The sequence below is a fragment of the Trachypithecus francoisi genome, unplaced genomic scaffold (assembly GCF_009764315.1).
Source record: "Trachypithecus francoisi isolate TF-2019V2 unplaced genomic scaffold, Tfra_2.0 Lachesis_group20, whole genome shotgun sequence".
Taxonomy (NCBI): Eukaryota; Metazoa; Chordata; class Mammalia; order Primates; family Cercopithecidae; genus Trachypithecus; species Trachypithecus francoisi.
The window spans coordinates 10,171,891-10,199,177 of NW_022681466.1; the positions used below are offsets into that span (position 1 = coordinate 10,171,891).

A 27,287-nucleotide genomic window follows, 5' to 3' on the forward strand; every position below is an offset into this window, starting at 1 on the left:
AGGCACGGTGGCTCACACCTGTAATCCCAGCACTTTGGGAGGAAGAGGCGGGTGGATCACCTGAGGTCAGGTGTTCAAGACCAGCCTGCCCAATGTGGTGAAACCCTGTCTCTACTAAAAATACAAAATTAGCCAGGAGTGGTGGCACATGCCTGTAATCCCAGCCACTTGCGAGGCTGAGGCAGAAGAATTGCTTCAACCTAGGAGGCGGAGGTTGCAGTGAGCTGAGATCGCACCACTGCATTCCAGCCTGAGTGACAGAGTGAGACTCCATCTCCAAAAAAAAAACAAAAAGTAATGCCATTCTAGAGGAGATAAAGTAAAAAAAAGTAATCCTCATTCTAGAGGAGATAAGCATGAAGTGGGCTATTCAGAAGTCCAAGAGGGTTTCAATACCAAGCAAGACACCTGGCGAGCCCTCAAAAGCTGCATCTGGATTCTATTGTCAGGTTGCTGTCCTGACTAAAGAATGACGGTCCCTCAGAAGACAAAAACCAAGAGGTGTCACAGCCCAAGACAATAGTGTTTCCAGGGGTCCCCGGATGTGCTCCCCAAGAACCAGAGTCCACAGTTGAGCTGAGAGCAGGCCAATGATCACAACTTGATTTTTTAAAATCCTGCAATAGCATGAATAAATTGGCATAAATTCAAGTCCCAAAGTCTATTTTTGAACCTGCAAAGCTAGAGGATCTTGTCTTGAGATTCTTGGTGACCCTACCACAGTACTCATGTTCCAATGAGGCCCTGTCAAAAACCAGCCTTAGGCTGTGCACGGTGGCTCACACCTGTAATCCCAGCATTTTGGGAGGTGGGAGGATCGTCAGAGCCCAGGACTTTGAGACCAGCCTGGGCAACATAGTGAGACCCCATCTCTACAGGAAAAAAAAAAGCCAGCCCCTGCTCTAGCAGGAGACAAAGCTTCCAAGTCAAGGCTTCGGGCAGGAAGACTCTGGGAGATGCTCTGTAACTCCTTGGAAGAAACGCCATTCTGCTAGTGTTCTCTTGTCTCACTGTTAAAGAGTTCTTTCAGCAGCCTTTTTATTTAGTCATAAAGGGCAGAAGGGCAAAGAGAAGCCATGAAAAGGCCCCTGGAAATGGCTGAGAGACAAGCTCAGTAAGATTTGTTAACCTTTACCTGGTTACCTGGATTTCTCATAAACTCTAGTGGCCCAACCACAAAACATGTTCTGGCTCCAGGGAATCATCAAAGGCCAGGCTGCGTAATTCTTGTTGCCACAATATCAAACCCAGTTTACCACAGTCCCTGGGAGGAAACCGCAGCCCCTAAACTAAATGCTACCTGGAGGATTAAGGAAAAAGATACTGCCTTTACTGTATGATCCTACAAACTCCTCAAATTTCAACCCTAAGATTAACAATGGCTCTTTCAACGTAAATGTGTTTAATAACCAGCAACACAGGTTTAACCAAAACTCTCTACAAACTGTAACAAGATATAAAACTCTGTATCCCACTCCCAGGAGAAAGAAAGTTTAGAAAGTATATAAATTCATCTCTGAGAGGTCTGAGAAAAACCAAAAAAAACAAAGAAAATACACAAATAGCATATAAGGTATGTAAAAGTGCAAGGACATAAAAATGAGGAGGGGGTGTGAATGAGCAGCCGGTAGAAAACGCCCATTCAAAGCATGGCCTTTGCATGGAGCCTGAGAAATGGACTTGCGGTGCCAGCTCAGCCACTCATCAGCTATGTCCCTTTAGAATCTCTCTACGTCTCCATTTCCTCACCTACAAAATCAGTACATTATTTGTTCCCACCCACAGGGTAACTGTGAGGATTAAAGGAGAACTTACGAAAAATGTTCAGCAATGAACTTCATGCGCAGCAAGCGGTTAACTCCTAGTGTGGGAACAGTGAAAGCAGTGACACCTACTCTGGCATGTTCCCATCTCATTTCATCCCAGGAGGTAACTGCCTGGGTAGACCCCAAAGTCTAGGTTGGAATTCCTAATTCTTTTGGGATATTATAAACTCATAAAATAAATATTTCTTTTTTTTTTTTGAGACGGAGTCTCGCTCTGTCGCCCGGGCTGGAGTGCAGTGGCCGGATCTCAGCTCACTGCAAGCTCCGCCCCCCGGGTTGACGCCATTCTCCTGCCTCAGCCTCCCGAGTAGCTGGGACTACAGACGCCAGCCACCTCGCCCGGCTAGCTTTTTTTGTATTTTTTAGTAGAGACGTGGTTTCACCGTGTTAGCCAGGATGGTCTCAAACTCCTGACCTCGTGATCCGCCCGTCTCGGCCTCCCAAAGTGCTGGGATTACAGGCTTGAGCCACCGCACCCGGCCATAAAATAAATATTTCAATTCTAATTCTAAAAATCTTTTTAGAATTTAATTTCCTCCATGCTTTGTCACTGCAGTCTGGACACAGAGAAATCGTAGAAGTCTTTGTCGAAGTTAGAGAACAAGTTGAAGAAGTCTCTATCTTCAACAAATCAGTAAAAGTCAATGTAGTCTGTAATCCGGTAGTCTGTAATCCCAGCACTTTGGGAGTCCAAGACGGGAAGACTGCTTGAGGCCAGGAATTCAAGACCAGCCTGGTCAACATAGTGAGACCCCATGTCTAAATTTTTTAAAACAAATTTTTTTTAAGTACGTCTCACTCAGAACACAGTGAAAGCTGAAAGTCCTCAGGCTCCCACAGCATTTGTCGGTATTTTCACCATAGCAAATTTCCATGTGAACCGCCCTACACAGTGAGCTTCTGGAAAGCAGGGCCTGTATCCTAAAATTCTTCACAGCCTGAGCATCAAGCAAATACCCTCACACAAATAATTTAAAAAGTCTAAACAAATGGATGAATAGATGAACAAATGGATGGTTGGATAGATGGGAAACAATTCAAATGGCAAGAAACAGAAAAGAATCCAGTGTTTTTTTCAAGCCTGAATGATTGGAATGATAAGTAAATGGTGATAAAAGTTCAAAAACTTAGGGAGGTCTAGAGGAAACACCAGAATAAAAGGGCCAGGAGCAAGCCTTGGACGTGCTGAATCTCGGACAATGATGGAATATCCAAGGGGAATGAGCAGGAAGCATGTGAAAATGCCAGAATACAGCTAAAATTCAAATTCTCTTAATTTCAATCATTAGGGCTGTTGGAAATAATATTTCAGGGAATTAGAGAACACAAAAGAAAGTAACTTAAACAGGTTTCAAAAACACATATAGTCTGCAGCTGCTGTGTACAGAAGCCAGAACAGACAAAATGAAATGTGAGACTGATCATCCTGGAGCTTTACAACACATCACATATGAATGCTTTCATTCAAGACTGGCTTGGAATCATCGCCCAAAGGTATAAAAAAGAGCCTATAAATAGTCTTAATATCCCCCAGGTAAAAACAAAAAGCTCTCCACTCTGCATCAACTTTCAGCTCCTGCCCTTTCTCACTTTCCATTTACCATCTAGTTACCCGAAGGGTTATGTACTTCTGCCTTCACAGTCTCCCTTTCAGATCTCATCCTCTACCCAGCCCTTCAGTGGTGGTATTCCAAGACAACATCCTTGCACTTCTCAATCAGCCTGCGGCATCACCCACTCCCTAGGTTCCACTCCCACTCATGCGTTGATCACCTCTGGAGTTCCAGGTCCACATTCAGCTATTGAAATGGGTCTCTCAAAGTGGACACGGTACAAGTACCACAAAACTCGACAGAATACGCCCAAAACCGAAGCCTGTTCTCAGTATGGAAACTCTCCAAGCAGTCATCCAGACAGAAACCCGGCACTCACTTTCGTCGCTCTGTCTCCCTTGTCTCCTTTCAATGCTATGTCCCTCGCAAACACTGGCAACCAAATCCATCAATTTCATGCCCTTCACCGGTCCTGTATTTATTCTCTCCTACCTCCTACTCCCACAGCCTGAATTCAAGCCCTCATCACCTAGCTCACCTATCTCCATAAGTTCCTTAAGAGTCTCTCCACTGCCAATCTGAGCCACACTAAGTCAGAAGAATCTTTCTAAAATGCAATATAATGCTCTGCTTTTCCCTCTCCTTTCCTCCGCCTGCTTCCTTTCTCCCTCCCTTCCCCTCTTGGCAAAATTAAAAAATAAAAATAAAAAAAAGAGCAGGCACAGTGGCTCACACCAGCACCTTGGGAGATGGAGGCTGGCAAATCACTTGAGGCCAGAAAATCAAGACCAGCCTGGCCAACATGGCAAAACCCCGTCTCTACTAAAAATACAAAAATTAGCCGGGTGTGGTGGCACGTGCCTGTAATCCCGGCTACTCAGGAGGCTGAGCCACGAAAATCACTTGAACCCAGGAGGCGGAAGTTGCAGTGAGCTGAGATCACGCCAGTGAACTCCAGCCTGGGCAACACAGCAAGACTATGTCTCAAAACAAAAAGCAAAATAATCATCATAAAATACTCCTGGTTTAAACCCTTTCATAGCTCCATGTCCCAGAGAGTAAGTCCTGGGTAACAACACATACTGAAGTCCCCCATAACTATCCCCCATTTCTTCGAACCCTGTCTCTGGCCTCCTCCCTCTGCTCAGAGCCTGCTCTCCAGGCACAAAGAACCACTTGTAGCTCCCCAAGTGGCCAAACTGCTTCACACCTCCTGTCCTCTCATTCTCTTTGCTTGATACATAGTTCTCTGCAATGTTTTCCTACTTGGCACTAACTCATCTTTCACAATCCAGCCCAAGGGCCAGCTCCTCTACAAACTCCCCTGGCCAATCCAGTGTCATCCCAACGCCGGTGGAACTGGCACTGCTCTCCTTGGTTTACCTACGTTTTTCATGTACACACCTGCCACATCTACTGTAACGTGCTCCTTCACAGCTTGCTGCCATGTTTGTCTCCTCCTTCTAGACTCAAAGCATTGGTGACAACAGGGACTACATAGTATGAAATGATCCCTCATGCTTTCGACTGAATAAACAATTACAAACTGCTCATAGAAACAAACCTGTGAGCCGGATGCGGTGGCTCACACCTGTAATTCCGACACTTTGGGAGGCCGAGGCAGGTGGATTCCCTGAGGTCAGGAGTTCAAAACCAGCGTGGCCAACATGGTGAAACCCCATCTCTACTAAAAATACAAAAATTGGCCAGGCGCGGTGGCTCGTGCCTGTGATCCCAGCACTTTGGGAGGCCGAGGTGGGCGGATTACAAGGTCAGGAGATCGACACCATCCTGGCCAACGTGGTGAAATCCCATCTGTACTAAACATACAAAACGTAGCCAGGCGTGGCGGCACGTACCTGTAATCCCAGTTACTTGGGAGGCTGAGGCAGGAGAATCGTTTGAGCCAGGGAGTCAGAGGTTGCAGTGAGCCGAGATCGCACCACTGCACTCCAGCCTGGCGACAGAGCAAGACTTTGTCTCCAAAAAAAAAAAAAGAAAAAGAAAAAAAAGAAAAATACAAAAATTAGCCAAGCGTGGTGGTGGGTTTCTATAATCCCAACTGCTTGGGAGGCTGAGGCAGGAGAATTGCTTAAACCCGGGAGGTGGAGGATGCAGTGCGCCGAAATCATGCCACTGCACTCCAGCCTGGGCAACAAGAGTGAAACTCCATCTCAAAAAAAAAGAAACAAAGCTGTGACATTACTAGACAATAGGTGTTTTTTTGTTTTGTTTTTGTTTTTTTGAGACAGAGTCTCACTGCTGCCCAGGCTGGAGTGCAGTGGTGCGACCTCGGCTCACTGCAATCTCCACTTCCCGGGTTCAAGCGATTCTCCTGGCTCAGCCTCCCAAGTAGCTGGGACTACAGGCGTGCACTACCACGCCTGGCTAGTTTTTATATTTTTAGTAGAGACAGGGTTTCACCATGTTGGCCGGATGGTCTCAATCTCTTGACTTCGTGATCTTCCTGCCTTGGCCTGCGATTACAGGCGTGAGCTACAGCGCCCGACCGAAAATAGGCTTTTTTAATAGCCTTATGCCAATTCCATCATTCATACCTAACACTACTAATTACAACATAGATTTAACAATGCCAGGTAAGGGCATGCTTCTGAAACAGAAGCCTTGAAGACTCAAGAAAAGGTAGAAAATGGCCAAGAGCAGGAGCTCACACCTGTAATCCCAGCACTTTGGGAGGCCAAGGCAGGCAGACTGCTTAAGCTCAGAGGTTCAAGACCAGCACGGCCAACATGGTGAAACACTGACTCTCCTAAAAATACAAAAACTGGCCAGGCGCAGTAGCTCACATCAGTAATCCCAGCACTTTGGGAGGCCAAGGTGGGCAGATCACATGAGGCCAGGAGTTTCAGACCAGCCTGCCCAACATGGCAAAATCCCATCTCTATTAAAAATACAAAACTTAGCCAGGCGTGGTGGTATCCACCTATAATCCCAGCTACTCAGGAGGCTGAGGCAGGTGAACTGCCTGAACCTGGGAGGCAGAGGTTACAGTTAGCGAAGATCACACCACTGCACTCCAGCCTGGGCAACAAAACAAGACCCCGTCTGAAAAATAAAATAAAATAAAAATACAAAAATTAGCCAGGTGCAGTGGCGCATGCCTGTAATCTCAGCTACTCAGGTGGATGAAGCATGAGAAATGCCTGAACCCAGGAGGCAGAGGCTGCAGTGAGCCGAGATCACACCACTGCCCTCCAACCGGGATGATAGAACAAGACCGTCTCAAAGAAAAAAAATGGCTGGGTACAGTGGCTCACACCTGTAATCCTAGCACTTTGGGAGGCCGAGGCGGGCAGATCATGAGGTCAGGAGATAGACACCATCCTGGCCAACATGGTGAAACCCTGTCCCTACTAATAACACAAAAATTAGCTGGGCATGGTGGCATGCGCCTGTAGTCCCAGCTACTCGGGAGACTGAGGCAGGAGAATGGCTTGAACCAGGGATTTGGAGGTTGCAGTGAGCCGAGATTGCTCCACTGCACTCCAGCCTGGTGATAGAACAAGACTCCATCTCAAAAAAAAAAAAAAAAGAAAAGGTGGAAAATATAAAAAGACTTGGATAAGGAAGGTATTATCCCGGCCCTTGTTATAAAATTCAGTCACTAAAGAAAGCAGCTGGCCAGGCGCGGTGGCTCAAGCCTGTAATCCCAGCACTTTGGGAGGCCGAGACGGGCGGATCACGAGGTCAGGAGATCGAGACCATCCTGGCTAATACGGTGAAACCCCGTCTCTACTAAAAAATACAAAAAACTAGCAGGCAAGGTGGCGGGCGCCTGTAGTCCCAGCTACTTGGGAGGCTGAGGCAGGAGAATGGCGTAAACCCGGGGGGCGGAGCTTGCAGTGAGCTGAGATCCGGCCACTGCACTCCAGCCTGGGCGACGGAGCGACTGTCCCAAAAAAAAAAAAAAAAAAAGAAAGCAGCTAATAACCATCTCATTACCATAAAAGCAGAAATATACAATGTCACGCTATCCTGGATAATGACCAGTCATAGAAATCCCCTACATACCCTTCCCTGCTTTTGTGTTTTTCTGAACTTAATGCAAACAGAAGCAAAACAACATTAGCAGCAGTTTCAGAGGATGTGGGATTCACTTCTTGATCATTTCTAAATAATTTTCCACCTCCTCCATGCCTCTATTATTGCAACTGAAACTAAATTGCAACAGTACTTAGAGACAATCAAGAAGTAGTCTGGCAATGGAGCAGATGAACAGGTTCAGGCAAAGTACTTTTCTTTAGAAGCCCACTTTGAAGACTTTCATCTTGGAGAAGAGAACAGGAAAGGGTGGAACAATAACAGGAAAGCAGACTCAACCCGCTACACGGCTCTCAAGCTGAAGTCTTCCAACGGCCCAGCACAATACACAGAGAGATGTTTCATCCCTCCTGTTCCAAATGACCTACAATGTGTGCCCCCATACTTGAAATAAGAAGGCAATCTCCTAATTCTTAATATAGAATAAGTGTCCTAACTGATTGCCAATGCAAGAAATACAGAAGAAAAAATCTGTTCGACGAAATCTCTTCTGATTAACCCATGAAATATTTAGAAAGGAGCAGGTATGATCCATGAGATTCCAGAAACTGAACTGTTTTGTTTTGTTTCATTTTTGTTTTTTGAGATGGAGTCTCACTCTGTCGCCAGGCTTGGAGTGCAGTGGCGTGATCTCGGCTCACTATGACCTCCGCCTCCCAGGTTCAAACGATTCTCCTGCCTCAGCCTCCCGAGTAGCTGGGACTACAGGCACGTACCACCACGCCCAGCTGATTTTTGTATCTTTATTAGAGACAGGGTTTCACCATGTTGGCCAGGATGGTCTCGATCTCTTGACCTCGTGATCCGCCCGCCTCGGCCTCCCAAAGTGCTGGGATTACAGGTGTGAGCCACTGCATCTGGCCTGTTTTGTTTTTGAGATGTAGTCTCACTCTGTTGCCCAGGCAGGAGTGCAGTGGCATGATGTCAGCTCACTGCAACCTCCGCCTCCCAGGTTCAAGTGATTCTAGTGACAGCCTCCTGAGTAGCTGGGATTACAGGCGAGCACCACCAAGCCCGGCTAATATTTTGTTTTGTTTTGTATTTTAGCAGAGATGGGGTTTCACCATGTTGCCCAAGCTGCTCTTGAACTTCTCAGCTTAAGCGATCTGCCCACCTCGACCTCCCAAAGTGCTGGGATTACAATGCCCAGCCCGAAACTGAATGGTTTATCATTAAAACCCAGACCAATAACATCTATTTAATTCACAGCAAGGTATGGTGGCTCATGCCTGTAATCCTAGCACTTTAGGAAGCCAAGGCAGGAGAATCACTTGAGGCCAGGAGTTCAAGACCAGCCTGGGTAACACAGTGAGACCCTGCTCTATTTAATTAAAAGAAAAAGTATAGTTTCAAAAAAAAAAAAATCTATTGGCCGGGAGCAGTGGCTCACACCTGTAATCCCAGCACTCTGGGAGGCGGAGGTAATCCCACACCTGAGGTTAGGAGTTCGAGGCCAGCCTTACCAACATGGTGAAACCACATCTCTACTAAAAATAAAAAAATCAGCAGGGCACGGGTAATTCCAGCTACTCAAGAGGCTGAAGCACAAGAATTGCTTGAACCCAGGAGGCAGAGCTTGCAGCGAGCCGAGATTGTGCCACTGCACTCCAGCCTGGGCGACACAGCGAGACTCCATCTCAAAAAAAAAAAAAAAAAATTAATTTTTTTTTTTTTTTTTTTTTTTTTGAGACGGAGTCTCGCTGTGTCGCCCAGGCTGGAGTGCAGTGGCCGGATCTCAGCTCACTGCAAGCTCCGCCTCCGGGTTTATGCCATTCTCTCGCCTCAGCCTCCCGAGTAGCTGGGACTACAGGCGCCCGCCACCTCGCCCGGCTAATTTTTTTGTATTTTTTTAGTAGAGACGGGGTTTCACCGTGTTTGCCAGGATGGTCTCGATCTCCTGACCTCGTGATCCACCCGTCTCGGCCTCCCAAAGTGCTGGGATTACAGGCTTGAGCCACTGCACCCGGCCTAAATTTTAAAAATATCTATTTAATTCACAATTTCTCCTCGTAAGGAAACATTTTGTATTGGCCAGAAGACAATATATGGGTTGAGAGATTGTCCATCTTTGAAAGAAAAATTAAAAGAAAGGTAAACGACTGTTGGAGTTAGCCAAAATCTAAACTAGACCCCAGTCAAAACTGATATACATTTTCCCCATGCTTAAAACATCAGAATGACAAAAACCTGTAAATCACCTTATCTGATAGAAGAGAGTTAACCTCAGTTAAGTAAATAAATCATCATTCCTTATGACATAGCCAGTTCATAATACACAAATATGCAAAAAAAAAATTTTCAATCTAGCTAGTAATCAGTAGATTTAATGAGTCACCATTTGTAACTACCAAATTCAGTTTGTTTGTTTTTAAAAAAAAAAAACCCTTGAAACCTGTTGATCCTCACTGGGGGCACATTTGCACTGTTCCAAGTGCATGTACTGATACATTGCTAAGAACAGAGTAAACTGGTACAGCCCTTTTGGAAAAAGTTGGTACCAGACATCAAGAATTCTAAGAATGTTTATACTCTCTGACAAGTTCATGTCACTCTGAGAATATATCTTAAAGATCACAAAGTGTGTATAATTATGGCAACCTTATGTTCCAGATTTTCTTTTTTTTTTATTTTTATTTTTATTTTTATTTTTTTTTTTTGAGACGGAGTCTCGCTCTGTCGCCCAGGCTGGAGTGCAGTGGCCGGATCTCAGCTCACTGCAAGCTCCGCCTCCCGGGTTTACGCCATTCTCTCGCCTCAGCCTCCCGAGTAGCTGGGACTACAGGCGCCCGCCATCTCGCCCGGCTAATTTTTTGTATTTTTTTTTTTTAGTAGAGACGGGGTTTCACCGTGTTAGCCAGGATGGTCTCGATCTCCTGACCTCGTGATCCGCCCGTCTCGGCCTCCCAAAGTGCTGGGATTACAGGCTTGAGCCACCGCGCCCGGCATGTTCCAGATTTTCTAAGAAAGTGTTCACTGCAAATAATTGTGTTCTTTTCAATAAAGGCAAATCAGTAAGTTAGTAACTAAGTTTGAGAACAATGGAAGTCATCCATATCATAGAAAAACAAAGAAAATGGGTTCTGCATGGGGTCAAACATGTATAGAAGTGTTCTGGTTTCTGTTTGAAATGTAGAGTTGAGGAAAAAACTCAAACTCACCATATATTAACTTTTTATGAGATGGAACTAGGTTCAATCCATTATTCCCTCCGCAGTTGCTGAGCTGCCTCTGCAGCACCCCAGGCACCATGCCTACTCTGGAGACATGGTGATGAAAAGGCCAATCTTTCTTAAATGCAACAGGCTCCTCTCCCCAGCCCACAGCAGCACCCAGGCATGCCACTGCCCAGACCTTATTTTTCTTGTGGTATCTTTTTACCACCCACACACAGGTCTCCATGGTACAGTATGATAGCTCTTCCTATAATTCCGACATAAATCCTCCTTTTACCAGTCTTTGGTCACAAACCGTAATACATACATGTGAAACGTTCTCAAATTTCCCATGGTAGACACTCAAGACTATGCCTGTGATAAAACTCCTTTCCATTAAAACACAGAAGAAACTACTCTCTTTTCTTTTCTTTTTTTTTTTTTTTGAGACGGAGTCTTGCTCTGTCTCCCAGGCTGGAGTGCAGTGGCCGGATCTCAGCTCACTGCAAGCTCCACCTCCCGGGTTTACGCCATTCTCCTGCCTCAGCCTCCCGAGTAGCTGGGACTACAGGCGCCCGCCACCTCACCCGGCTAGTGTTTTTGTATTTTTTAGTAGAGACGGGGTTTCACCATGTTAGCCAGGATGGTCTCGATCTCCTGACCTCGTGATCCGCCTGTCTCGGCCTCCCAAAGTGCTGGGATTACAGGCGTGAGCCACCGCGCCCGGCTCTCTTCTTATCAAACCCCCGAAGTACCTACCAGAGCCTTCGGCATGGGAAATTGGGTTAGAACTGCCACGAGGCACTGCTCCCTCAGACAGCCCGCCATCTGTGGCTGGCATAATGGCCCTCGACTTGCTCCTGCTTTCCCTCTGTGTCACCAGGCACCCACCCCTGCAGTGACCCCAGCTCCCGAGGCATCACACCAGCCACAGACCACAGGGTTAGTCCTCCTGAGGTCCCCCTGTGCCTTATGACACCACACCTAAGCAGGCACAGAAACCAGGCTGAACACCCCGCCAGTCTCCAGTGGCCCACGAGGCTTGGGGGGAACGATGCGGGTAGGGGAAGGGGAGACATGGACAGAAGTTACTGATGAAAAGTGATATGAAAGCCCCGGGTGCTAGGGGTCTTTTTTCTTTTTACCCCTGTCCTGAGTATTCCCTCATATCCTTCCCTCAAAGGCCAAAGCCAGAGACAGTAGATACGTTTTTATGCAATTGTACCTCAATGCTTCCTGAAATATGCTAATGAACAATTTTCTTGAATATCTTACCCCACCATTCTTCCTCTACACAGAAAGTGAAACCTAGTGTTTTTAACTCTTGCTGAAAACACTGATATTTTAACTTAAAATTAGTTCTATCTTTCTTGCTTTAGATAATTAATTAGTTCCACCTTTCCTGCTTTAGATAATCAATCTGGGAACTCAATATAAAAATCACATCAAAGACAAATAAAAAGTAAGGTAGTTCAGAAGCTGAATAAGTAAAGGACATTTGCAGACCTCTCTTCCTTTTCATTTGAAAACTCACCTAAAAATTATTTTAAAATTCTCTGTTGACAACTTCCCTAATTGAAGCTAACTTCTTGAAAGGAACAAAAATAAGACATGCATTTGCTATAATGAACATGATAGACCCCAGCAACTTTCATTTTAAATGTTTATATAGAAATTATGCCTAAAGGCTGGGCACAGTGGCTGCTCATGCCTGTAATCCCAGCACTTTGGGAGGCTGAGGCCGGCAGAACACCTGAGGTCAGCAGTTTCAGACCAGCCTGGCCAACATGTAGGCCCTGTCTCTACTAAAAATACAAAAATTAGCCGAGTGTGGTGGCACGCGCCTGTAATCCCAGCTACTTGGGAAGCTGAGACAGGAGAATCGCGTGAACCCAGGAGGCAGAAGTTGCAGTGAGCTAAGATCACGCCACTGCACTCCAGCCTGGGCAACAGAGTAAGACTCTGTCTCAACAACAACAAAAAAAGAAATTATACTTAAAAAGGAAGTTCATAAATGAATCACGGCAACTGCAGTCATTGGCCCCAAAATGATGACCATTACAGAGCAGCAGGATGAACATACTCTCTGGAAAATCCCTCAAATACCCCCTTAAAGTGCATTACATGTGGCTTTCTGATTACAACCCTGAACATTATTACACAGAAATATATACCGGTAACAGCACATACAAGCCAGGCACAGTGGCTCACACCTGTAATCCTGGCACTTTGGGAGGTTGAGGTGGGCAGATCACTTGAGGCCAGGAGTTCGAGAACAGCCTGGCCAACACGGTGAAACCCCACCTCTACTAAAAGTACAAAAAAATTAGCCAAGCATGGTGGCACACGCCTGTGGTCCCAACTACTCAGGAGGCTAAGGCACGAGAATCGTTTGAACCCGGGAGGCAGAGGTTGCAGTGAGTCAATATCATGCCACTGGACTCCAGTCTGGAAAACAGAGCGAGACTCTGTCTACAAAAAAAAAAAAGTACACACAGTATGCATGTTATAAAGAGAATGTATGCAAAATTTAATTTTTACAATTTTTTTTTCTTTTTCCTGAGCACAACAGTATTTCCTGTAAGTTAATGGTTTGTCTGGTGGGACTCCACAGTGCCATAAACAGTTTTTTTTTTTAAAAAAGAAACCAGTAGGCCGGGTGCGGTGGCTCTTACCTGTAATCCCAGCACTTTGGGAGGCCTAGGCAGGTGAATCACCTGAGGTCGGGAGTTCAAGACCAGCCTGACCAACATGGAGAAACCCTGTCTCTACTAAAAATACACAATTAGCCGGGCGTGGTGGCGCATGCCTGTAATCTCAACTACTTGGGAGGCTGAGGCAGGAGAATTGCTTGAACTCAGGAGGCGGAGGCTGCGGTGAGCCGAGATCGCACCATTGCACTCCAGCCTGGGCAACAAGAGTGAAACTCTGTCTCAAAAATAAATAAATGAACCAGTAAAAACATGTCCCACATAGGTGTAGTCTGAACCACACTGTCCCTATCTCGTGAATACAAAAGAGTACTGGAGTTGAGAAAGCCTTTTTGTTGGTTTTTGAAATTGTCTTTAATTGAACAGAGAAACTCTAAGACTCTCTTTCTACAGCATATTATCAATGAGCTGTGTTCCAAAAGTTCTTTAATACTAAAAGGTAGCTAGGAAATTACAATGCATTTCCCTCAAGAAAGAATTCTAAGGCCTGGTGCAGTGACTCACACCTGTAATCCCAGCACTTTGGAAGGCTCAGGCAGGCAGATCTCGAGGTCAGGAGATCGAGACCATCCTGGCTAACACAGTGAAATCCCATCTCTACTAAAAATACAAAAAAAAAGAAAAAGAAAGAAAAAGATTTCTAAAAACAATGGTACCTGTCCTAGGCTGATTCACAAAACATTACCAACTTACACGGCAGGGCCAGGGGCAAAAGCAGAGGAAGCATTGTTGAAACAGCATACAAAGTTAACACTATCAGAAATGTTTCTCATTATTTTGAAAACCAAATATTAAGGTTTAGGCTGGGCGTGGTGGCTCACGCCTGTAATCCCAGCACTTTGAGAGATTGAAGCAGGCGGATCAACTGAGGTCAGGAGTTCAAGACCAGCCAGGCCAACCCCGTCTTTACTAAAAATACAAAAATTAGCCAGATGTGATAGCATGTGCCTGTAGTACCCCCTACTCAGGAAGCTGAGGAAGGAGAATCGCTTGAACCCAGGAGGTGGAAGCTGCAGTGAGCTGAGATTGTGCCACTGTACTCCAGCCTGGGTGACAGAGCAAGACTGTCTCAAAAAAAAAAAAAAAAAAAAAGAAAAGAAAAGAAAAGAAAAAAAAAATTAAGGTTTAAAAAGTTTACTTAGAGCCAGGAGTGGTGGCTCACGCCTATAATCCCAGCACTTTGGGAGGCCAAGGCAGTCACTTGAGGTCAGGAGTTTAAGACCAGCCTCGGCCGGGCGCGGTGGCTCAAGCCTGTAATCCCAGGACTCTGGGAGGCCGAGACGGGCGGATCACAAGGTCAGGAGATGGAGACTATCCTGGCTAACACGGTGAAATCCCGTCTCTACTAAAAAAATACAAAAAACTAGCCGGGCGAGGTGGCGGGCGCCTATAGTCCCAGCTACTCGGGAGGCTGAGGCAGGAGAATGGCGTGAACCCGAAAGGCGGAGCTTGCACTGAGCTGAGATCCGGCCACTGCACTCCAGTTTGGGCGACAGAGCGAGACTCCGTCTCAAAAAAAAAAAAAAAAAAGACCAGCCTGGCCAACATGGTGAAACCCCATTTCTACTAAAAATACCAAAATCAGCCAGATGTGGTGGCAGGCGCCTGTAATCCCAGCTACTCGGGAGGCTGAGGTAGGAGAATCACTTGAACCCAGGAGGCAGAGGTTGCAGTGAACCAAGATTGTGTCACTGCACTCCAGCCTGGGCAACAGAGTGAGACTCCATCTCAAAAAAAAAAAAAAGAAAGAAAGAAAGAAAAAGAAAAAGAAGTTTAATTAGGCCTGCACAGTGGCTCATGCCTATAATCCCAACACTTTCAGAGGCCAAGGCGGGAGGATGGTTTTAGAACAGCCTGCGCAACATAGTGAGACTCTGCATCTATTTTAAAAAATAAAAAGTTTGTTTAGAAGAAAACAATGGAAGTTCTGAGGTGACGTCTGAACACGTCATGCTATATGCTTTATACATCCATCACACACATTTCCTTTTACAATGTGGGATTTGGTCAAGGTAAATTCTTTGTGAAACCTATGAGGAAAATGGACAGTTCTGGAGACTAACACAAACCTTAAAGAACTTGGGAGTCTTATTCTTCGTATGATCATCTTACACCATCAGGTGCTTTTTGTGTGGTGACCCTATGGATGGGGAATCTCCTTTAATTCAATCTTTTTAGTTCCTCCAAAATAAAAGGATGATATTTAAAACTAGAAAGGGGAATAGGCCGGGCATGGTGGCTCATGCCTGTAATCCCAGCACTTTGGGAGGCCTAGGCAGGGGGATCACCTGAGGTCAGGAGTTTGCGACCAGCCTGACCAACATGGAGAAACCCTGTCTCTACTAAAAATACAACATTAGCCGGGCGTGGTGGCACATGTCTGTAATCCCAGGTACTCAGGAGGCTGAGGCAGGAGAATCACTTGAACCTGGGAGGCAGAGGTTGCAGTGAGCCAAGACTGCGCCATTGCACTCCAGCCTGGGCAACAAGAATGAAACTCCGTCTCAAAAAAAAAAAAAAAAAAAAAAAAGAAAGGGGAAGAATAAACTTACAAACTTTGTCATCTTGGTGTGTGGCAGACAGAATAATAGCCCCTAAAGATGTCCAGGTCCCAATCCCCAGAACTTGTGAATAGGTTACCTCACTTGGCAGAAGGGGAATTAAGGTAACAGATGGAATTAAGGTTGCTAATCTTTATCCTTGATTATCCAGGTGGGTCCACTGCAATCACAAGGATCTTAATAAGAGGGAGGTAGGAGGTCGAGAGAAATGAGAAGATGCTACCTGCTGGCTTTGAAGATGGAAAGGGGTACTATGAACCATGGAACACAGGTGGCCTCTAGAAGCTGGAAAAGGTAAGGAAATGGGTTCTCCCCTGAGCCTCCAGAAAGAACCAGCCTGGTCGACACCTTGGTTTTAGCACAGCGAGACCTATTTTGGACTTCTGCCCTGCAGAACCCTGAAACAAATGTATGTTGTTTTGAGCCACCAGGCTTGTGGTAATATAACAGGTATAGGAAACTAACACACCCTGCTTCCATTCACCTCTTTCAAGTACAAGTGCAAAATGTCATGCCTGGTGGCAAAGCACTCACTGTATGAAAAGCAACCAGACCAAGAGCTTCCTGCCCACTGCAGCAGGCAAGAACACAAGAGAGGCCACGAAAGCCTGGTAGGCAGGACACTGGGATCTGAGGGAAATTAAATGGCAAGAGGAGGCAGAGAAAAGAGCAGCAGGCAAAACTGCTGCCGGCTTCTCAGCAGTGGGCAGGAGTGAAATCTGGAGGGGCTGAACAATCTTTTGGGGCCAGCCAGTGGGTGATTTTTCTTTTAATCACAAAAGGAGGCTGGGAGCAGTGGCTCATGCCTGTAATCCTAACACTTCGGGAGGCCAAGATAGGCACTGGAGTTCACACCAGCCTAGGCAACACAGGGAGACCTCCCTCTCTACAAAAAAAATAAAAATAATTAGCAGGGCGTGGTAGCCTGGGCCTGTAGTCCAGGTTGCTGGAGGGGCTGAGAAGGGAAGTGAGAGGATTGCTTGAGGCCAGGAAGCAGAGCGTGCAGTGAGCTATGATAGCGCCCCTGCACTCCAGCCTGCCCAAGAGAGCTAGACCCTGTCTCAAAAACAAAACAAAACAAACAACAACAAAAAAGCCGCACATGCTGCTTCTACTTGTTTACTTAGAAGGTAACAAATGGGCCAGGTGTGGTGGCTCACGCCTGTAATCCCAGCACTGTGGCAGGCAGAGGTGGGAGGATTGCTTGGGCCAAGGAGTTCAAGACCAGCTTGGGTAACATGGCAAGACCCCATCTTTTAAAAAAATATAGAATATTAGGGCTGGGCGCGGTGGCTCACGCCTGTAATCTCAGCACTTTGGGAGGCCTAGGCGGGTGGATCACCTGAGGTCAGAAGTTCAAGACCAGTCTGGCCAACATGGCGAAACCCAGTCTCTACTAAAAATACAACAATTAGCCAGGCGTGGTGGCACGCGCCTGTAGTCCCAGCTACTCAGGAGCCTGAAGCAGGAGAATAGCTCAGCTGGCCTGGGAGGCAGAGGTTGCAGTGAGCCGAGATGGCGCCACTGCACTCCAGCCTGGGCGACAGAGTGAGACTCTGTCTCAAAAATTAAAATAAAGTAAAATAAAAATAAAAAAATAAAATATTAGCCGGGCATGGTGGCGTGCGTGTGGTTCCAGCCACTCAGGAGGCTGACTTGAGCTACGATCACGCTACTATGCTCCAGCCTGGGTGACACAGCGAGATCCCGTCTCTTAAAAAAAAAAGAAAAATGTTCCATTAGTTATTAAACTAGAATTGGGTTCCATTTGGCCACACAGTTCTGCTTTATTTGTACTTTGCTACCAAACCACAAAAGTTCACCACTTGTTCTATTTGCCATTCGTTCTTTTAATTCCTCATGAACAAACTTAACATTAATTAACTACAGCATGTCAAACAACCTTTTGCAACCCCTACAATTTCAAACTCTTGGAGGGAGGCACCCTTGGCTGGGGCCAGCAGCTTCAGTGCGCGGGAGCGAGGGGAGCGGGACAGCGGCTCCGCTTGTCAAGTCTACAGTCGGCGGCGGAGCGGCGTCCCCACCGCGGGCCCCTTCGGGCTCCACACCCGCGTCTCGGCAGGCGGCGACGCACCGACCGGCGGCGGCCGGGCCCAGACACCCGTGAGCAGGGCCGTCCCAGAGCCCGCGCCTCGCCGGCGGCGCCGCTCCCCGTTCTCATTTCTGAACAAAGACATGGACCGGGCACAACTCGCTGACGCCGGGAGCGGCCGGAAACTGCGGGGAACCGGGCCCGGCCATCCGCGCGTCGGCTCAGAGCCCCGCAGAGGGGCGGCAGGGCCAGCGACCCCCACCCCTCGGCGCCCCTGGACCCAGACTGCGACCCCCTGCCCCGGGGACCCCAGTGACCCCAATGACGCTCATCCCTCAGAGCCCCCGCGATCCTGCCCAGAGACCCCAACGACTCTCATTCCTCAGAGCTCGCGGCGACCCCCGGCCCCGTGAGACCCGCGAGCCCGGCCTGTGACCCCCGCCCCGGCCACCTACATCCCTCAGCGCCGCCGGCGACCCCGGCCCCGGCGACCCTCATCCCTCAAAACCCCCTGCGACCCCTGCCCCGTGGAGGCCCCGTGCACCGCTCGCCCGCCGGTCGCCCCGGGCTCCGCGTCCCGCACCAGTGTCCCCGGGAAACGCCAGCCGCCGCAGGCGCTGCCTGACGGCCGGGCCCGAAGGAGACTGAGGGCAGCGAGGGCCACGCGTCCGCCGCCAGGGCGCACTGACCGTAGCTGTCGTCCTCCTCCATGGTGCGGGCGCCGGGCTCCGCGCCCCGGCTCTCCGCTCGTGTCCCGCCGCGCCACCCGCGCCCCCGCTCGCCTCAGCCCGGCTCGGAGCCCCGCCCCCTGCGCCCGGCACCCGGCGCCCGGCGCCCCGCCCGCCCGCGCCTGCGCCTGCGCCCGCGCCCGCGCCCGCCCCCTGCCCCCGGCCCGAGGCCCCGCCCCTCGCCCGAGGCCCCGCCTTCCTCCCGCGCGCGCCGCACCCCGGGTACACGGCCTCCGCCCGAGGCTCCAGCCTGCGCACGCGCGCCCACCCGAGGCTCCTCCCCTGCCCGGCCGCTGGCCCCGCCTCTAGACCACGCCCCCACCCGAGGACCCTCCCCGTCCGCCTCCGCGGGGCACCGAGCAGATTTCGGTTTCGCAAGGGCGGTGCAGGTACCCGGGGTGCCGGAGTTGGCCTGGCCGCACGAAAGCCCAAGGTCGTGTCCGGCCACTGAAGGGCAGGGTGGTCCTTGCTGACGCCAATCTCGAAGGTCGGACCCGGCCTCAGCTCAGCTTGCCAGGGAGGGCCCGGTCCTTGGCGAAAGGCCACAAAAGCTATTTGAATTCATTTACTCCTGTGTTCAGAACCTTTACATATTGCATTTCGTAAGTTTACTGCTTCTACTTCCTTTTATTTGTCCTGAAGTTACCTGGGTCAAGATTGAAAGGAGGGCACTTCAAGTCCCAGCGTTTTGGATTTTATTCATTTATTTATTTACTTTTTGGAGACGAGTTTCGCTCTTGTTGCCCAGGCTGGAGTGCAGTGGCGTGATCTCGGCTCACTGCAGCCTCCGCCTCCCGGGTTCAAGAGATTCTCCTGCCCCAGCCTCCTGAGTAGCTGTGATTACAGGCATGTGCCACCACGCCCGACTAATTTTTGTATTTTTGTCGAGACGGGGTTCGCTATGTTGGCCAGGCTGGTCTCGAACTCCTGACCTCAAATGATCGGCCTGCCAAAGTGCTGGGATTACAGGCATGAGCCACCACGCTTGGCCTTCTGTTTCTTTATGACAGAGGAGAAACCCACTGCTACAGAATGCCAGCCCCAGAACCTGCCTTTCCCCCTGCAGTCACTTGTGGCTTCTGCACCCTACACAGAACACTCACTGAGAACTCCACAGAAATCCCTGGACTGCTGGGAATTTTTGGATCAACCAAAAAACGGGAGTAAAAGCCACAGAACTCTTTCCTTGTGGGCCCTCCTGTCCTGAGTTTTACTATTTTTCTTTTTTCTTTTTTTTTTGAGACAGGGTCTCACTCGTTGTGTTGCTCAGGCTAGAGTACAGTTGGCACCATGATGACTCCCTGCACCCTCTGCTTCCCGGGCTCAGTTCTCCCACCTCAGCCTCCTGAGTAGCTGGGACTACAGTCACAGACCACCACACCTAAGGTTAATTTTTGTGTTTTTTGTAGAGATGGAGGTTGCTAGGTTTCCCAGGCTGGTCTCGAACTCCTGGGCTCAAGAGATCCTTTCTCCTTGGCCTCCCAAAGTACTGGGATTACAGGTGTGAGCCACCATGCCTGGCTGGATTCATGATCTTAACCTTCATTGATTTTACCAGATTGTCCAGTTTTACTGGTGACCTTAGAGTAGGGAGTCACATTTTGACCCTAATGTGCCCTTGGGCTTAGGCGTGTTAAGTCAGAGACCCAGCTGCATTTTGTTCCTCTTGGCCTAGACTTAGGACACTTTTAGAATTGACCCCACATTGACCTGGCAAATCTCAAACCGTCCATCACATGGGGTAATGGAGCACTGAGCCTCTCTCCCAGCATGTGCCATCCTCTCCGTTTCACTCCCTACTTCACTTCTAACCCCAGACTCACCAGAAGGTTCAAGGTATATTTGAGCTGGGTTTCTTCCGTTAACAGTATGCAGGTCCCAGCCCACCTCAGTTCTTGCTCAATGACCAGAACTCCAGAAGAAAAGCGATTCAGATGGCATGTTAATTCTTACTATCAGCACTCTAGACTTCTTAGCTGAATTCACCAACTGAATAGATTTGGAGAGGGAGGGATACTGGTATCACTACTAATCACAGATTAGCAGATAACATAACTGTTTACAAATTCTGTTCCCTTACATTGTTCCATTAGATTGGTGTTTTTCAGCTGGGTGAAGTGGTTCATGCCTACAACCCCAGTACTTTGGGAGGCCAAGCTAGGAAAACTGCTTCAGGGCGGGAATTAAAGACCAGCCCGAGTAACATAGAGCGACCCTGTCTCTACAAAAAATTAAAAATTGTCGAGCACAGTGGCACATGCCTGTAGTTCTAGCCACTTGGAAAGCTGAGGTGGGAGGGATACCTTGATCCTGGGAGGTTGAGGCTGCAGTAAGCTATGATTGCACCACTGTGCTCCAGCCTGGGGGACACAGTGAGACCCTGTTACCAAAAAAAAAAGAGAAGTGCTTTTCAAACAGCAGGTCATGACTCTTAATGATTATGAAACAAATACTTATTAGATGAAAAGAAAATAGATTTTTTAAAAAATTGTAGTACTGGCCGGGCGCGGTGGCTCAAGCCTGTAATCCTAGCACTTTGGGAGGCCGAGAAGGGCGGATCACAAGGTCAGGAGATCGAGACCATCCTGGCTAACACGGTGAAACCCCGTCTCTACTAAAAAAATACAAAAAACGAGCTGGGCGAGGTGGCGGGCGCCTGTAGTCCCAGCTACTCGGGAGGCTGAGGCAGGAGAATGGCATAAATCCGGAAGGTGGAGCTTGCAGTGAGCTGAGATCCGGCCACTGCACTCCAGCCTGGGCGATAGAGCAAGACTCCGTCTCAAAAAAAAAAAAAAAAAAAATTGTAGTACTACAGAGACTGTTTGTTCTGGTTCCAAATGAATGCATGCATGTGTTCACTGGGTAGGGCTGTCCCTGACCATGGATCACTGTCAAAGAAACACAGAAGCTGCTCCATTAGATCACATTCATGATCAGAGATTTTTTTTTTTTTTTTTTTTTTTTTTTTGAGATAGGGTCTCACTGTGTCATCCAGGCTGGAGTGAAGCTGCGCATCTCAGCTCACTGCAGCCTCCATGTAGCTGGGATTACCGCCATGCGCCACCACGCCCAGCTACTTTTTGTGTTTTTAGTAGAGATGGGGTTTCGCCATGTTGGTCAGGCTGATCTGGAACTCCTGACCTCAGGTGATCCGCCCACCACTGCCTCTCAAAGCATTGGGATTACCGGCGTGAGCCACCACGCCCAGCCAGAGAGGTCCTTTAGTTGTTATCTTTGCATGACATTTGGAAGCTGAGGCTTCAAAAGGAAGCGTCCCTGCAAGCAGGAGTCAAGTCGCTTTCACTCTTGTATCTTGAATTTGCATCCCCAGCCCCTGGAGCATAATGAGAAGGAGCCGGCGGCAGGGAGACAGGAACCACAGGACTCCACTCCAGCTGTGGATTCTAACCCAGACCTCTTCCCCCACATCCACTGATTCTTCAGAGAACCTTTAAAATAGGTTTGGGCTCCCTGCAAGTTTTGCTGTGGTTTGTAAGTCCTTAGTAGTTGATCCACTTGACAACTAATTTTTTTAAGTTGGTACCTTCCTGTGGTATTTTACAGTTTTTGGTTTTGTTTCGTTTTTGAGACAGGGTGTCGCTCTGTTGGCCAGACCAGAGTGCAGTGGCTCATGGCTCACTGCAGCCCCCACCTCCCAGGCTTCATTGATCTTCCCACCTCGGCCTCCTGAGTAGCTGAGACTACAGTTGCACGCCACCACACCCAGCTAATATTTTATTTTTAATTTTTTTTTTTTTTTTTTTTTGAGGCGGAGTCTCGCTCTGTCGCCCGGACTGGAGTGCAGTGGCCGGATCTCAGCTCACTGCAAGCTCCGCCTCCCGGGTTTACGCCATTCTCCTGCCTCAGCCTCCCGAGTAGCTGGGACTACAGGCGCCCGCCGCCTCGCCCGGCTAGTTTTCGTATTTTTAGTAGAGACGGGGTTTCACTGTGTTCGCCAGGATGGTCTCGATCTCCTGACCTCGTGATCCACCCTTCTCGGCCTCCCAAAGTGCTGGGATTACAGGCTTGAGCCACCGCGCCCGGCCTTATTTTTAATTTTTTTTAGAGACAGGGTCTTGCCATGTTGTCCAGGCTGGTCGTGAAATCCTGGGCTCAAGCGATCCACCCACCTTGGTCTCCCAAAGTGCTGGGATGACAGGCATGAGCTGCTGCTCCTGGCCACCCTCTGGTATTTTCCACTGTTCCTGGCTTGTACCACCCTAAACTCTTGTTACAGTCTTTTGTTATGTTGGGTTAGGCCTCAGGGAACAATCGCTCTGGACTTCTCCTGTTCTTTCACCCGCCCCAAGGCAGGACTTTAATCTGGCCCACCTTTTGATTGTGGGTCTTAAGACCCTCCCCAGAAAGGGTCCTGCTCTGTGCCCTGGGGAATGGAAACTTCCATAAAAACCCAAAATGACTGGGCCAGGATAGCTGAACATGTGGAGGTTCCTGGAGGGTGATGCCTAGGGAGGGCTTGGAAGCCCTGTGCCCCTTCCCCATCTCTACATCTGTATCCTTTGCAATATCCTTTATAATAAACCACTAAATGGCTGGGTGCGGCGGCTCACACCTATAATCCCAGCACTTTGGGAGGCAAGTGGATCACCTGAGGTCAGGAGTTCGAGACCAGCCTGGCCAACATGGTGAAACCCGTCTCTACTAAAAATACCAAAACTAGCCTGGCGTGGTGGCGGGCACCTGTAATCCCAGCTACTCGGGGGGCTGAGGCAGGAGAATCGCTTGAACCCGGGATGTGGAGGTTGCAGTGAGCCAAGATCACGCCATCACACTCCAGCCTGGGGGACGAGAGCGAGTCTTTGTCTCAAAAAAAAAAAAAAAACCCACGAAATGTTAAGTGTTTCCTTAAGTTCTGTGAGTGGCTCCAGCAAATTAATCAAACCCAAAGAGGGGGAATCATAGAAATTCCAAGTTTAAGCTGGTCGCTCAGAAGTGCCAGAGGCCCAGACTTGTGACTGGTGTCACAAGTGCCGTCTTGGGGACTGAGCCCTCAACCTGTGAGATCTGAGCTCACTCCAGATAGAGTCTGAATTGCACTGGATTAGAGGACCCCCGGGTGGTGTCCACTGCTTGATATGTGGGGATAAACCCCCATGCCTCTGTGCAAAGCAGTCTTCTATGAGGATGGTCGTGAGGTGAGAGCAGACTATAGTTTGAGAGTTTTCCCGAAACATTCCCCCTTCAGCTTCCCTGCCTTGCCTAATCTCAAAAAGAATTAGAAAGGTTTTAAACAGAGGTAACCCAAAATACATTTTTCCTATGCTTATACCATGGTTTTATTTTATTTATTTATTTATTTTTTGAGACGGAGTCTTGCTCTGTTGCCCAGGCTGGAGTACAATGGCTCGATCTCGGCTCACTGCAAGCTCCACCTCCCGGGTTCATGCCATTCTCCTGCCTCAGCCTCCTGAGTAGCTGGGGCGATAGGCGCCCGCCACCACACCTGGCTAATTTTTTTGTATTTTTTTAATATAGACGGGGTTTCACCATGTTGGCCAGGATGGTCTCGATCTCCTGACCTTGTGATCTGCCCGCCTCAGCCTCCCAAAGTGCTGGAATTACAGGTGTGAGCCACTGCGCCAGCCGTTTGATTTTTTTATTTTTTATTTTTTAATTGAAACAGAGTCTCGCTCTGTCGCGCAGGCTGGAGTGCAATGGCACATGATCTCGGCTCACTGCAACCTCTGCGTTCCAGGTTCAAGTGATTCTCGTGCCTCGGCCTCCCGAGTAGCTGGAATTACAGGCACACACTACCACGTCTGGCTAATTTTTGTATTTCTAGTAAAGATGGGGTTTCACCATGTTGCCCAGGCTGGTCTTGAACTCCTGACCTCAGGTGATCCACCCACCTCAGCCTCCCAAAGTGCTGGGATTACAGGTGTGAGTCACCGCGCCCAGTCCTATACTATGGTTTTAAAACATCTTCAGGAACCAACTCAAAGTTCGTCAATAGCAAACAGGTTAACTATATTAGGATACTTTCATACAAGGGAGCACTCCCAGGTTTCGAGAGATAGAAGCAGATTTCTGTATTACCAACAGAAGACAGTTTCCAAGCTATAAGTGAAAAAAGCAGTCAGAACAGTGGTATATAATACAAAACCATTTGTAATCAAAATCCATGTATACATGCTATAGGTTTACAGATGTATATTCAGTCACTGAACAAATCTCTGTTAGGGGCGCTGTTCATGTGTTGGGAACACACAGGGCAATGAAGAGCAGCTGGAAAGCCCCAAGCTCTAGAGGCTTCCACTCGTGAATCAGCACTGCCTCATCATCCGTGGGGTAGAGCCTGGGAGCCACATTTACCTCTGAGAAGAGAACCTTTCCAGACTGTTATGGGTTGAGTCATGTCTCAACAAAAGATATGTTGCTTGCTGCAACCTCCAGCTCCTGGGTTCAAGCAATTCTTCTGCCTCAGCTTCCCAAGTAGCTGGGATTATAGGCACCCGCCACCATGCCTGGCTTTTTTTCTTTCTTTTTTTTTTTTTTTGAGACGGAGTCTCGCTCTGTCGCCCAGGCTGGAGTGCAGCGGCACAATCTCAGCTCACTGCAAGCTCCACCTCCCGGGTTCACGCCATTCTCCTGCCTCAGCCTCCCAAGTAGCTGGGACTACAGGCGCCCGCCACCTCGCCCGGCTAGTTGTTTGTATTTTTAGTAGAGACGGGGTTTCACCGTGTTAGCCAGGATTGGTCTCCATCTTCTGACCTCGTGATCCGCCCACCTCAGCCTCCCAAAGTGCTGGGATTACAGGCGTGAGCCACGACACCCGACCAGATTATTTTAATTTTCACAGTAAACTTTTAGAGCTGTTTACCATATAGATACTATGCTTCACTGTACCTTCCAATTCTTCCGAATGCCCACATTTTATCTGGTTCCTTTTACTTTCCTTTTCTTTTTTTTTTTCTTTTTGGAGACAGAGTCTCACTCTGTTGCCAGGCTGGAGTGCAGTGGTGCAATCTCGGTGCACTGCAACCTCCACCTCCCAGGTTCAAGCGATTCTCCTGCCTCAGCCTCCTGAGTAGCTGGAGGTGGCGCACGCCACCACACCCAGCTAATTTTTGTATTTTTAGTAGAGACGGAGTTTCATCATGTTGGCCAGGATGGTCTCGATCTCCTGACCTCATGATCCGCCCGCCTCAGCCTCCCAAAGTGCTGGGATTACAGGCGTGAGACACTGCACCCGGCCCTGGTTCCTTTTTCTAAAACAAGGAATTCTATTTCGTTACCTTTATGTTCTCCCAGCTGGTTGAGTGTGGCAGTGGGGGTGCCCAGCTTCCGGAAGTGCAAGCTGGAGGATCTCAGAAGAAAGGCAGGACTGATGCCCACCCCCACCCTGTGTGCTACAGGAACAATAGACAGCTCACCCCCATCTGCTAGAAGGCATGAAGGAAGGGCCAAGGACGAGATGTGGAGGGACTCACGTCCATGGGGTAGGTATTGCTGAGGCCATCAGAACACCAGACACCAGGTCGGGCATGGTGGCTCACACCTGTAATCCCAGCACTTTGGGAGACCGAGGCAGGCAAATCATGAGGTCAGGAGTTCGAGACCAACCTGGCCAACATGGTGAAATCTCATCTCTACTAAAAATACAAAAAAGTAGCCGAGCGTGGTGGTGGGCACCTGTAATCGCAGCTACTTGGGAGGCTGAGGCAGGAGAATCTCTTGAACCTGGGAGGCAGAGATTGCAGTGAGCCGAGATTGCACCACTGTTGCCCAGGTGACAGTGCAAGACTCCGTCTCAAAAAAAAAAACAAAAAAACAAAAACAAAGAAAACACCACCAGACACCAGGACATCATCTATGGCCTCCCCTCCACCAAGGGGAGAATTGTCAGCCACTACCTGATGTCATTCCCTTCTGCCAAGACCAGAATGCTGCCTATTGCCAGAGGTGGGGACAGGAGGGACACTGAGGACTGAGATGTCTCGGGATAACACTGGCTTCATGAAAGAGATATGAGGCTAGGTGTGGTGGCTCATGCCTGTAATCCCAGCACTTTGGGAGGCCGAGGCGGGCAGATCACGAGGTCAGGAGTTCGAGACCAGCCTGGCCTATATGGCGAAACCCCATCTCTATTAAAAGTACAAAAATTAGCCAGGCATGATGGCACGCACCTGTAGTCCCAGCTACTTGGGAGGCTGAGGCAGAAGAATCGCTTGAACCTGGGAGGTGGAGGTTGCAGTAAGCTGAGATTGCGCCATTACACTCCAGCCTGGGCAAGAAGAGCGAAACTCGGTCTCAAAAAAAAAAAGGCCAGGCGCGGTGGCTCAAGCCTGTAATCCCAGCACTTTGGGAGGCCGAGACGGGCGGATCACAAGGTCAGGAGATCGAGACCATCCTGGCTAACCCGGTGAAACCCCCGTCTCTACTAAAAAATACAAAAGTAAAACTAGCCGGGCGAGGTGGCAGTGGCAGGCGCCTGTAGTCCCAGCTACTCGGGAGGCTGAGGCAGGAGAATGGCGTAAACCTGGGAGGCGGAGCTTGCAGTGAGCTGAGATCCGGCCACTGCACTCCAGCCTGGGCGACAGAGCGAGACTCTGTCTCAGAAAAAAAAAAAAAAAAAGAGGCCGGGCGTGGTGGCTCAAGCCTGTAATCCCAGCACTTTGGG

General features: G+C 48.7%; 1 protein-coding gene across 1 annotated transcript in view; it reads right to left on the minus strand.

Moving 5' to 3' along the window:
* The window catches only part of CYTH1 (cytohesin 1), a 108,404-nt gene extending 89,731 nt beyond the window's left edge, over positions 1-18,673 (minus strand). The window contains exon 1 of the mRNA XM_033182444.1: positions 18,608-18,673. Coding sequence (XP_033038335.1) covers positions 18,608-18,629 — 22 coding nt within the window. The 5' untranslated portion in view covers positions 18,630-18,673. The remainder of the gene's footprint in view (positions 1-18,607) is intronic.
* Positions 18,674-27,287: the final 8,614 nt, after the last annotated feature.